The sequence below is a fragment of the Mobula birostris genome, chromosome 11, assembly GCF_030028105.1.
Source record: "Mobula birostris isolate sMobBir1 chromosome 11, sMobBir1.hap1, whole genome shotgun sequence".
Lineage (NCBI taxonomy): Eukaryota > Metazoa > Chordata > Chondrichthyes > Myliobatiformes > Myliobatidae > Mobula > Mobula birostris.
In genome coordinates, this window is record NC_092380.1 from 113119234 (window position 1) to 113133128 (window position 13895).

The following is a 13895-nucleotide window of genomic DNA, read 5'->3' on the forward strand; positions in this document are numbered from 1 at the left end:
ATCTGCCTCCACCACTGACTCAGGCAGTGTATTCCACGCACCAACCACTCTCTGAGTAAAAAACCTTTCTCTAGTATCCCCCTTGAACTTCCCACTCCTTACCTTAAAGCCATGTCCTCTTGTATTGAGCAGTGGTGCCCTGGGGAAGAGGTGCTGGTTATCCACTCTACCTATTCCTCTTATTATCTTGTACACCTCTATCATGTCTCCTCTCATCCTCCTCCTAGACAAGGTAACACACTCCCACCACTGAGCACATCTACATCAAGTGTCGTCAGTGGAAAGCAGCATCCATCATCAGGGACACCCACCACCCAGGCCATGCTCTTTTCTCAAGGCTACTGTTGGCCAGAAGAATCTTCAATCTGATCAAGGACAGGAGAAGCAGGCAAGCCAGTAGTCTTTGTTTCCCCCATTTTGTGGACTCTGAGCAGTTTCTTGCTCTTGGATAATCTAGTCAGAGCAACTGAATGTGGACACAGGAAGCTTCAGGTAATGATCTGCTAAACCCGAGACCAGTCTCAAACAAGTAGCCATATGCCTGGCCAGCGCAGACTCCTTCCCTGGGTAATACCTTTTTCTCTTCATTGACTGTTCATGGAATGTCAGGGGTTCTAGTAGGGAGCACACAGGTAGATAAGAGTGTGAACCCACCTGCTTTTTTAGGTGAAATAATAAGTTACTTGTTGGTGTATACAGATTCTCTGTGCCTCACTGATCATTATTACAAGGGGTGATTCTTGTAACACTACCATCAGGAAGAACCGACAGGAGCCCCTGGATTCACACAATCAGGTTCAGGAACAGTTAGCCATCTGGCTCTTGACCCAGAGGGGAGAACTTCACTCAACTACACTTGCCCCATCATTGAGATGTTCCCACAACCTGTGGACTCACTTTCTTGTTGTTGATAATTATACTTACTTATTTTTGTACTTTCACAGTTTGCTGTCTTTTGCACGCTGGCTGAACACCCAAACTGGTGCAGTCTTTCATTGATTCTATTCTGGTTATTATTCTATTATGGGTTTATGGAGTATGCCCGCATGAAAATGAATCTCAGGGTTGTATATGGAGACATAGATGTACTTTTATAATAAATTTCCTTTCAACTTTGGATGCAAGCAAGCTGTTTCCCCTCAGGTTGGGCGAAACTATAACTAGAGATCATAAACACAAGAGATTCCGCAGGTGCTGGAAATCCAGAGCAACACACACAAAATGCTGGAGGAACTCAGCATGTCAGTCTGCATCTACGGAAATGAACAATTGATGTTTCGGGCCAAGGCCCTTCATCAGCACTGGAAAGGAGGGGGAGGAAGCCACAATGAGAAGGTTGGGGAGGGGAAGGAAGACATGCTAGAAGGTGATCGGTGTAGCCAGGTGGGTGGGGAAGGGTGATGAAGCAAGAAGCTGGGAGGTGGTTGAGGGAAAAGGCAAAGGGCTGGAGAAGATGGAATCTGATAGAGAAGTGTGGACCATGGAAGATCCAAATGAGATGGGTTGTGAGCTCAAGAGTTAATCTTGTTGTTCAAGGGGTCCACTCATGAGTCCCATAACAGGTAGTACAGATTCTGCAGATGCTGGAAATCCAGAGCAATACACACAAAATGCTGGAGCAATTCAGCAGGGAAAGAGGTCAAGGGTGAAAGGTTAAATATTTAAGGGGAATTCAAGGGGGATCTTCTTCAGAAGGTGGTCAGAATGTGCAAGCTGCCAGTGGAAGTGTTGGCCACAGGTTTGATCACAACATTTAAGAGAAGTCTGGATAGGTACATGGATGAGAGGGGTATATGGAAGGATATGGTACTGGTGCATGTAGATGGGACTAGACATAATATCAAGTCAACATAGCCCAGATGGGCTGAAGGGCCTGTTTCTGTGCAGTAGTGCTCTATAATTTAATGAAGTTTCATAATCTAGCCAATGTATAAAAATACTTTGTTTAGATTGAAAACTCTGCAACACTTTCAAACTTGCTGTAAAAGTCTACGATATTATGGGCATCATTTCCAAAGGGGCCTTTAACAAGATACTAAATTAACTGTGAGACATTGCTATCAACAACCACATCTCCTACCTCACTGTCTCTCAGTGCGACCCCACAATGTGAAGCACTGAGGACATTTCCAAAACCTTCCACAGATGCACCGTAGCGAGCATCCCAATGAGCCACGTCACTGCACGGTAAGTACGGTAACTGGAGAAGGGTATGGGAAGGATGTCAGAGATAGGTGGTTTCCATAAAGAGTGGTGGAACACGTGGCCAGGGAGGTGGTAGAGATAGACAAGTTAGGAACATTTAGTAGACTCTTAGATAGGCACATGGATGATAGGAAAGTGGATGGCTATGTAGAAGAGAGGGATGAGGGTTGGCAAAATATCGTGGGCTGTAAGACATTGTGTTTTATGAGGTAACTTGACAGAGATGTTTAAGATGATGCGAAGCAAAGATCAGGTGGACAGCCAGAGTCTTTATGCCAGGGTAGAAATGGCTAATGCAAGGGGGCATAATTTTAAGGTGCTGGGATAAAAATATAGGGGGTGTGGAGGGGGATGTCAGAGGTAGTTTTTTTTTAAGCAGAGTGGTGGGTTTGCGGAATGCCCTGCCAGGAGTGTTGGCAGAGGCAGATAATCTTGGATAGAAAATCTTTGATAGGCACATAGATGGAGGGCTGTGTGGGAGGGAACGGTTAGACTGATCTTGGAGCAGGGTGGAAGGTCAGCACAACATTGTGGGACAAGGGGTCTGTACTGTGCTGTAGTATTATACGTTATCCCCAATTACATGTTGTCCTGCCTCCATCTGGAAGAAAGCTACTTCTATTCGTAGTCCTGACGAAGGGTCTCGGCCTGAAACGTTGACTGCACCTCTTCCTAGAGATGCTGCCTGGCCTGCTGCGTTCACCAGCAACTTTGATGTGTGTTGCTTCTATTCTAACTAGCCTTTTCCCTTTTTTTTTTTATCTTTCTATGAAGATCCTAACAGTTTACTTTCTTTTAAAATTTTTCACCAGTTTATTCCTGAACACCATTTTCTCTTCCTCAAATTCTTGGTAATCCTTTGCCAAATTTTAAAATCATCCTGAGCCTCAAGCATTTACTTTTCCTGGCAGATTTATAAAGTACTTTCTTTCATGTTTCAGCACCATTGTGCTTTGTATCCTAAAAGAAAATGTATAATTGTAGCAAATCATGTAATATTTCCTTAAATGCTAGCCACTCATATAAAGGATGGTGTTGGGATTTGAGGGCCTGGGTCCTCAAAGGTTGAATAGGTTAGGACTTTATTCCTTAGAGCATAGGAGTATGAGAAATTTGTTGCTTTGTAACTTTAAAACATTGAACTAATTTAAAGGAAGACACAGGAGTTCAAAATGTGAGTCTAACTTTGCGTTTACTTTAAGCGAGGCGTGGTAGCGTGATGACATATGCAATTCATGTATTTATACATATAACCCGTAATTATTTAAATAAACAAGAATGATTAATCAACATACATTACTCAAATATTATTGAAATATTAAATACACAACAGAACTGTACTGTTCTATGTTTTGTGTGAAATATCTGCCTCTCACTGACCGTCCCCACCACAGGATACGCTTATCCCTCGTTCACCTTGCCAAAGCTTAAATGTTTGAAATGCAGAGCTGGAAAAGATTAGGCCAACCATGAGCATCTAAAATTCCCTCTTCCTTTATTGGACTCAAGTGACTACATTAATCTCCCAGGCGGAGTTTCATCCCGAGGTTAAGAGAGTTATAGCTTAAATTCTCAATGCATTTTGCTGTTATTGTCAGGATCCCTCTCCCAGCAGGTCTGCAACAAGCAACTCTCTCCCCTTCTCCCCCCCCATCTGGCCCCTTGCTTTGCTCACACCAGCTGCAAGACTCGCTCTGTGACACAATACTTGTGTTTTTAATAGAAATGCAGTTCACTCAGAGCGACAGGTGCACGGCAGCAAACTGCCACTATTCGGATTTGCAAGGCGCCACATGCAGAAAGAAAAGAAGTCTTCCCCCTGCTTTTCCATTACCTCATCGGAAGGCTATGCAGAGAGGCACTTGATTTCAGGGCAGGTTTTGGGGGTGGTGGGGGGAAGAGGATAAGAGAGCAGAGGGAGACATGGAGACACGGAGAAGGAAACTCAGCTGGCAGCTGCCACCATTCCATCTGCTCTGTAATACCATAACAGCTAGGAGCAGAATTAGGCCATTCAGCCCCTCTAGACTTCTCTGCCATTCCATCATGGCCGATTTATTATCCCTCTCAACCCCATTCTCCTGCATTTTCCCTGTAATCTTTGGTGCCCTGACTCATCAAGAACCTGCCAATCTCCACATTAAACATACCCAATGAATTAGCCTCCACAGCCATCTGAGGCAATGAATTCCACTGATCCACTACCCTCTGGCTGAAGAAATTCCTCCTTATCTCTAATCTGAATGGACGTCTCTCTATTCTGAGGCTATGTCCTCTGGTCCTAGACTCCCCCACCATTGGAGACATACTCTCCACATCCACTCTTTTCAATAGCAGAAAGGTTTTAATGAGATTCCTCCCCCACCACCCCAATTCTTCTAAACTCCAGAGGGCCCAAAGCCATCAAACACTCCTCATACATTAACCCTTTCATTCCTGGGAATCATTCTCATGAACCCCCTCTTGACCCTCTCCAATACCAGCACACCAATTCTTAGATACATGGTCCAAAACGGCTTACAATACTCCAGGTGCAGTATCACTAATAACGACTCAGCGTCACATCCTCCCAGTGATGTTTCTCTCTCACTGACTCACCATACATTTTGCCCTCATCGGACAGGATGATCTTCCGCCTGCCGCAGGGAGGGTAGATGGCCAGCGCCTCCTGGAAGCTCTGCTCGATGTCTGGACTCCATACCCCCTCCGCGTCGTTGTCCATCGGTTTATCGGCAGAGTCGGTCATCCTGTCCGGGTCTTCGGCAGGACTCTCGCTGCCGCTCCAGTTGTTGGAATCTATGGCGACGCCGGATCTCCCCAAGCCTTAGGCCTGGAGTCCAACCAGGAGAAAATCTGCAGAGAAATCAAAAACAGAAATCACATTTTAATAAAGGCTAGACTTATGCATTCAGTTCCAAATATGCAAAAAATTCCCATCAGTTCAGGCACTCAAGTGTATATACGGTGGTGCTAGAAAGTTTGTGAACCCTGTGGAATTGTCTCCACTTCTGCATAAATATAACCTAAAATGTGATCAGATTTTCAGGCTAGCCCCAAACCTAGGTAAAGAGAACCTGATTAAATAAATAACACAAAAAATATTATACTTGTTCATTTCTTGATTAAGAAACATGATCCAATATTGCATGTATTTGTTGTAAAAAAGTATGTGAACTTCTGGGCTAATACTTTCTACAAAGCTATTTGGAGTTGTGTGTTCCAATCAATGAGCTGAGATTGGAGGTGTGGGTTGGAGAGGTGCCCTGCCCCATAAAAAAGACACAAAAAGTCAGGTTACTGACAGAGTCTGCTCTTCTCAAAAGGGATCTGTTTATGTGCACCATGCCTTGATCAAAACAACTTTCAGACAACCTTGGAAGAAGAATTGTAGAGATGTATGAAGCTGGAAAAGGCTACAAAAGCATTCCTAAAGACCCAAGAGTTCATCTGTCCACAGTAAAAGAAATTGTCCATAAGTGTAGCACAACGTGCGATACTGAATGAGGTGAAAAAGAACCCAAAGGTATCAGCAAAAGACCAGCAGAAATCTCTAGAACTTGCTGAAGTCACTGTTCATGTGTCCACTATAAGAAAAACACTGAACAAGAATGGTGTTCATGGAAGGACACCACAGAGGAAAGCGCTGCTTTAAAAAAAAAACACATTGCTGCACGTCTCATGCCAACTGTGAAGCATGGTGGAAGAAGCATCATGGTTTGGGGCTGCTTTGCTGCCTCAGGGCCTGGACAGCTTGCAATCATTGAGGGAACAATGAATTCAAAATTGTATCAAGACATTTTACTGGAGAATATCAGGGTAGCGATCCATCACCTGAAGCTTAATAAAAGTTGGTTAATGCAACAAGGCAATGATCCGAAAGACAAGAGTAAATCAACAACAAGGTTGTTCAAAAAGAAGAAAATCTATGTTTTGGAATGGCTGAGTCAAAGTCCTGATCTTAATCCCCTAGAAATGTTGTAGAAAGATCTGAAGGAAGCTGTTGATGTAAGGAAGCCCACCAACTTTCAAGAATTGAAACAGTTTTGTAAGGAGGAATGGCCTCAAAGTTCTCTAAGCTGATGTGCAGGACTGATCCAACAGTTACCAGAAACATTTGGTTGAAGTTATTGCTGTGTACAAGAGTGTCAAACCAGTTACTGAAGGCAAAGGTTCACATACTTCTTCCCACAAATACATGTAATATTGGATCATTTTATTCAATAAATAAATTAATGAGTATAATGCTTTTTTTGTGTTACTTATTTAATTAGGTTCTCTTTATCTAGTTTTAGGATTTCCATGAAGATCTGATCACATTTTTAGTCATATTTATGCAGAAATAGAGAAAATTCTACAGGATTCACAAACTTTCTAGCACCACTGTAACAACAGGATGCCAAAGAAACTGTTTACAGTTCTGGTCACCCCACTATAGGAAGGATGTTGAGGCTTTGGAGAGGGCGCAGAAGAAGTTGATCAGAAAGCTGCCTAGATTAGAGGGTGTGTGCTATCACGAGAGCTTGGAAAAACTTGAGTTGCTTTCTCTGAAGCAGAGGGAGCTGAGGGGAGATCTGATAGAGGTTTATAAAATTATGAGAGGCACAGATAGACTAGAAAGACAGTGTCCTTTTCCAAGGGTTGAAATGTCTAATACCAGAGGACATCGATTTAATGTGAGGGGGGTAATTTTAAAGGAGATGCGAAGGGCAAGATTTTTTTAATTCAGAGAGTGGTGGGTGCCTGGAATGCACTGCCTGGGGTGGTGGTAGAGGCCGAAACATCAGAGACTTTAAGAGACGTTTAGATAAGCAGATGAAACTGAGGGAAATGGAAGTATATGGCACTGCGTAGGCAGAAGAGACTAGTTTATGGGCTATTGATACTAAATTAATTGGTTTGGCACAGCACTGTGGGCCAAAGGGGCTGTCCTGTGCGGTAGTGTTCTATGATCTATTGTCTAAATCATTAATACAGTAGGAAAACAGGCCCTTTGGCCTAACCAATCCATGCCCACCAAGATTCCCATCTGAGAGGATCTGACCGGAGTTATCGGGAGAGGTTGGACAGGCTGATGAGACTTTAACCAACAGAGTGTGAGAGAATAAGGGGTCAGGCCCACAGGCTCAACTGGTCCATGCTGAACAAAATGCCCCACCCAAGCTAGTCCTGTTTACCCATGCTTCTAAATCTTTCCAACAGTTACTGTACCTACATCAATGCCTTATTTATTTATGCAGAGATACAGCACGCAACAGCCCCTTTACTTAACCCCAACCTAATAGAGGACAATTTACAATGACCAGTTCACCTACTAACTGGCACGTCTTTGAACTGTGGGAGGAAACTGGATCATGTTCCGAGAGATGTTCTAGCTTCGGAGATGAAGTTAAACATTGAAGCAGAGGAGTTTCAGAGCCTGTCCACCTAAACTTGGAGCGCGGTTTGATCCAGCTAAGTGCCGCGCCAATTTGGAAAGGTCGAGTGTGGGCCAAAAGCGGCCCACAGTGAATCACTGTAGCGAAGCTCAAACCCGAATTCGGGGGACGACCCACTGCTCGGACAATTTAAGCGCTAAGTCAGACGGACTAGAAGGGCAGGATGTGGGACCAGAAGAGTTCTAATCTGTGAATTTTTACTCTGCTTTCCTCAGCAATGTAACTGAGGCTGTGAAACCGCTCTGGCTGCTGCGTGCTTCATGTCTGCTAGCCTCAAGGCAATTTCACCCGCTATACGATAAACTGAGACCCAGCTCTGGGCTTACTCCGATTGCTGCAGGATTGGGGTCTATGGACTCAGTTTGGCTCGGAATGCTGTTGCTTGCTTCTATTGTTTGCATAATTTGTGTTTTTTTTTCTCTTTCTCTGTGCATTGGGTGTTGGTCTTTTTTTAAAAATTGGATTCTTGCTTTGTGGCTGCCTGGAAGTGAATGAATCTCACGGTTGTATATCGATGCATACTTTGGTAATAAATGTACTTTGATCTTTGAACCCAGAGGAAACTCATGCAGTCACAGGGAGAATTTACAAACTCCTTACAGGCGGCATTGGTATTGGACTCCAAAACACTCCGAGCTGTAACAGTGTTGTGCCATCTGCTACACTAACATAGCGGACTTCTGGCAGCTCATTCCACATACATTTACCCTCTGTGTTATTAAAAAATGTTGTGTTGATAATAACAAACACTTGCTCCTCAAGTTCCTCTTAAATCTCCCCCCTTTTGCCACGACCTTGTATCAACACGATTTTCTCGGAAGGGTATGGTATCACGGTAAGGAGAATGCACTCAGGGTTCAGGAATCACAAAAGAGAGTGCATGGGTCTAAGCTGCGAGGGGAGAGATTTATGAGGAACCCGAGGGACGACCCTCCAAGAAGACGTCAACCAGGGAGCTAGGGCTTTACTCTTTGGAGAGAAGGAGAATGAGAGGAGACATGATAGAGGTGTACAAGATAATAAGAGGAATAGATAGAGTGGATCGCCAGTGCCTCTTCCCCAGGGCACCACTGTTCAATACAAGAGGACATGGCTTTAAGGTAAGGGGTGGGAAGTTCAAGGGGGATATTAGAGTAAGGTTTTTTACTCAGAGAATGGTTGGTGCGTGGAATGCACTGCCTGAGTCATTCATTGGTGGAGGCAGATACACTAGTGAAGTTTAAGAGACTACTAGACAGGTATATGGAGGAATTTAAGGTGGGGGCTTATATGGGAGGCAGGATTGAGGGTCGGCACAACATTGTGGGCCGAAGGGCCTGTACTGTGCTGTACTATTCTATGTTCTATGACCGTGGTTTGTAGGTTTCCACGCCTCAATGACCCGGAGCACTATGATGGCTGGAGTCAAGGCTTCATGCTTTGGCAAAACTATACTAAAGAGGTCAAAAGGGTAGAGGCCAGACTAAGAGTGGTCCACCAGTCCTCCAGGTTCTGGGGTTCAGCTCAGCTCTGGTCAAACAAATCTGTTACGGAACCAGCAATGGAGTCTCCTTCTACATCTGTGTACAACAGCAGACATCCCACCTCTCCCAGAAGTTCCGGGAGTCTCCCGCATATTGAAAACGGCTCCCTGACACCCGCAAATTATATACAATATCCCGGAAATCAGAGGGCGAGAGGGAGAGAGGGAGAGAGGGAGAGAGGGAGAGAGGGAGAGAGGGAGAGAGGGAGAGAGGGAGAGAGGGAGAGAGGGAGGGGGAGGGGGAGGGGGAGGGGGAGGGGGAGGGGGAGGGGGAGGGGGAGGGGGAGAGGGAGAGAGAGAATGAATCCTGATTGTTCTCTGTGCTAAGAAGACCTCTCAGTTTTCCCTGTGGGCGGGTTTTACTGTCGACCTCTCTCTCTCTTTCATTGTCCATCAGTTCAGTTTAGTGTCCTGCAGCGCCATGCAGAGTGTTCCAAAAAAAGAAAAGATATAAATCGTTCTTCACCCCAGACTACACTAAAGTGTACCCCTGCCTAATAGGGGTCAAAAATAATGATAGTGTTGCTGGCTGCACTGTTTGCAACAGAGACTTTTCTATCGCCCATGGTGGGTTAAGACTGTAAAAGACATGTTGAGGTGAGTTTAACAGGTGTCATTTGTTCATTAGCATAGCTAACGTCACAGTACAAGGAAAGTTTGCAAAAGAAATAGAAAAGCTATTTGCATTAGTATGTGTGTATATATAAATAGTTTCAATATGTGATCAAATAAATTGTGTTCTTTCATAATCAAATGTCCTGTATACATAAACCTTGGCGGTCGACTGCGGGGGGGGGCGGAATATGGGGTTACGGAGAGCGGGGTGGTGGTGCTACCTCCCTGAAATGAGTTTCTGCAGGGTGGGATGTCTGCAACAGTATTCCTGAGTCTCCGTCTGGGACTTGTGAGTGACAGTAGTGAAAACCAGAGGGGAAGCTGCTGACACAAGGAAGCCCTGGACACTGCCAGAGATGGGGGCACTTCATTGCTGCCCGCAATGCCAGCTGCGTAACAGGCAGAAAGTAACTGATGAGCAACGTTTTCACAGGGGGTGGTCGGTATACGGAATGAGCTGAGGCAGGTACATTAACAGCAATCCAAAGGTCTCAGCCCAAAATATCAGTTTTATTCCTCTCCACAGATTCTGCCCGACTCGCTAAGCTCCTTTAACATTTTTTGTGTTTTGCTCAAGATTTCCAGCATTTGCAAAATCTCGTGTTGAAACTTCATTAGCTGAATGGCAGACATCCCACCCTGCAAAAATTTCAGGGAGGTAGCAAATGCGCCTCCCCGCAACCCCATATCCTCCCCCCGCATCCCTGGTCAACCTCCAAGGGTGTATGTAATACTTTGTTTAGTGATTTTGTCTAATCTGTAAACCAAGTTGGGTATATGCAGAAAATGTAACATTAAAATATGTACTTATATTATCATGCTTATTCTATTACAACTTTAAGCAAGTCTACAGGGAGTTTGGCCTCATCAGGTAGGACATCAATAGAGTAGCTCCTTAGCAGCCAGCCAGCTAGTTTAAATAATGTTAGCTACGCTAATGAACAAATGACACCTGTTAAACTCACCTCAACATGTCTTTTACATTTTAACCCACCATGGGCAATAGAAAAGTCACTGTTGCAAACAGTTCAGCGAGCAACACTGTCATTATTTTTGAGGTCGACTGTAAAGCCTGTCCACAGAGAGACCAATCCAGATGCACACACTAGCTCTCGCTCTCCCCCTCAAAAAAATCGATTTCCGGGATATTGTATATAATTTCCGGGTGTCAGACAACCGCTATCAATATGCGGGAGACTCTCGGAACTTCCGGGAGAGGTCTGTAATGAGTATGGTAAAACACAATAGGCCCAATGGCTTAATCCTGATCCTCATTCATCCCAGTAATGAACCTACATATTAGGCTACCACATGAATGAGTGCCTCTACTATGTCCAACGCATAATCACCCTCTACCTCACATACGGACCACTATTCTCTCTAAGTTACACGGGTGCACAGCAGCGTAATAACTGAAATGCTCACGTGCACATAGTCTTTGCGGCCACGCAGCTAGAATTTTCTTTTATATAATGTTTTATTAAAAGTGTTTGTGCAGTTTTCAGGCCATGTAAAAATTTCCCACTCAAAGCAATGGTTGGTCTGCACAGCTGTAAAAAAAGAGGGAATGTTGGATCAGACAATGAAGGATATGATTCCATCAGTCAGGGCGTTGAGTGTAGGATTTAGGACATTATGTTGCAGTTGTACAAGTCATTGGTGAGGCCGCACTTAAAAGTTCAAAGTATACACACGTTACCACATAACCCTGGATTCAGGATTTTGTGGGCGTTCACCGCAAGTACTGAGAAACACAACAGAATCAGTAAATGACTGCACAAAACAAGACAAATACCAACGTAAAAAAGACAACAAACTGCGCAAATACAGGAGAGAGAAATAAGTAATAAATAAAGAAGCAATAATTATCGGGAACATGAGATGAAGAGTCCTTGAAAGTGCGTCTATAGGGTGTGGGAATAGTTCATTGCTGAGGTGACTGAAGCTATACCCGCTGGTTCAGGAGTCTGATGTTGAAGTGTAATAACTGTTCCTGAAGCTGGTGGTGTGGGATATAACACTCTTGTAACCTTCCTGATGGCAGCAGTGAGAAGAGATTAGAGATTACAATTAGAACAGAGAACAGTACGACATAGGCACAGACCCTTCTGCCCATACTGTCTGTACTGACCACAGTGTCCACTTAAACTCATCCCGTCTGCCTGTACACCGGATATTCCTTGCCTGAGTAAGTGCTTCTTAATCATCACTACCGTATCTACTTCTACCTCCTGTCTAGCAGCATGCCCCAGGCATCTTCCACTCTGTGTGGGGGTGGGGGGAATAATTGCCTTACAAATCTCTTTCAAATGTTCCCATCTCACATTAAAGCATTACTCTGGTATTTGACATTTCCATCCTGTGAAAAAGATTCACTGTTGACCCTATCAATGCTCCCCGCCCCTTCTCCCTCACGGGGTTGCCTGCTTTGTCTCAACAACAAAAGAAATTAATTTCAAATTATAAACAAGCTAATTAAATAATAGTGTTAATAAATTACTTCCCCTTGTTCTTGAGCTGGGAGGGCAGGAATAGAAACACTTTAGAGTGAAGTTCAGAGACTTGCCAGCTAGTATCACAGCTCAGTATTTGGTTTGAGAATTTTTGAATAGTCTTGTTTTTATCTAAGTGACTGAACTTGTTAATGTCATTTGTAGTACAGAATAAACATTGGTAGAAATACCTATCAGCTACTCACTGACAGTAATCCCATCCAGTAGTAGAAATGTTTACACTGTGCAGTCAGAATCAGAACTATTGCTCTTTTATATGAAATATTTTCCTCATAAGCACATTACTTCAAACTTCAAAGTAAAATTTTTGTCAAAGTACATTATTATCAAAGTGCATGTCACTATATACGACCCAAGATTAATTTTCTTGCAGGCATTAACAAAGGGGGAAACCATGCTCACTTGCTCATCCATCAAGATGTTTCCCACAACCAATGATCTCACTTTAAGGCCTCGTTATCTTGTTATTTCACATTCATGTGATTTATTGCTATTTATTTATATTTGCATTTGTATTTACATAGTTCGTTGTCTTTGGCACTCTGGCTGATCTTTCGCTCATCCTGCTATAGTTACTATTTGATCGCTTTGCTGAGTATGCCCGCTGGAAATCAATCTCAGCGTTGTAAGTCGTGACATTATGTACTCTGATAACAAAATTTACTTTGAACTTCGATTCTATTGTATTTCTTGGAATTTACTGTGACTGCCTGTAAGAAGGTACAAATGTTACCTGTAGATGTTATATGCTGCAGTACATTACTCAGTGCACGGGGGACAGTGAGGACGTGGGTTTGAAAAGAATTGCATATCCTTATCCAGAATTCTGAGACTCTGTATCACTACTCTCTTAAGGTTACAAATACTAAAGCATTTACAGTAGTTTTAAATTGTGCATTTAAAAATAATCTGTCACACTCAAACTTAGTATTTTTGCCACAGTGATTTTATTTGATTTTTGTGATTGACTTTGTGTGGTGAATTTAGAGTCTAGTTGTGTTACTGAACGAGAGATCATGGACTAATCATTGGGAAGATTCATTTATCGTCCTCCAGAGAGATTTTAATTCCATTCCTTAAGCCCACACTGGAATGATAGTTGTGGTTGTGGTGACTATGACACTGTTGAAAAACTCTGCCTGTTTGGAGAGGGGTCTTTACTTTTTCTCAGGGTTGAGATGTCCAATACCAGAGGGCACGCAGTTAATCATAGTCATACTTTATTGATCCCGGGGGAAATTGGTTAATGTGAGAGAGGGTAAGTTCAAAGGAGATGTGAGGAGTAAAGATTTTTTTTACACAGGGAGTGGTGGGTGTCTGGGGTGTTTGTAGAGACAGATACATTATGTGTATTTAAAATACGTTTAGATAGGTACACGAATGTGAGGAAATGGAAGAATATGGACTTGTGTACACAGAAGAGGTCAGTTTAGTTGGCCATTTGATGACTAATTTATTGGATATGACACAACATTAAGGTCCAAAGGGCCTGTGCTGTGCTGTTCTATGTTTAACAGTGCATTGTGGTGGACTAAGGCAAGACAATAACAAAGTTTAGGGTAAGGTGTTAACACAGGTAGAAAGCATGTTTGCCTTCATCCGTCA

At 43.5% G+C, this 13895-nt stretch overlaps 1 protein-coding gene across 7 annotated transcripts in view; it reads right to left on the reverse strand.

Annotated features, from left to right (window-relative positions):
• Positions 1-13895, reverse strand: part of LOC140205316 (transcriptional enhancer factor TEF-1) — a 318184-nt gene that overhangs the window by 166309 nt on the left and 137980 nt on the right. For all 7 annotated transcript variants that reach the window (XM_072272872.1, XM_072272877.1, XM_072272876.1 and 4 more), the window contains exon 3: positions 4804-5058. In XM_072272872.1, the coding sequence (XP_072128973.1) occupies positions 4804-4951 (148 nt within the window). In that variant the 5' untranslated portion in view covers positions 4952-5058. The remainder of the gene's footprint in view (positions 1-4803; positions 5059-13895) is intronic.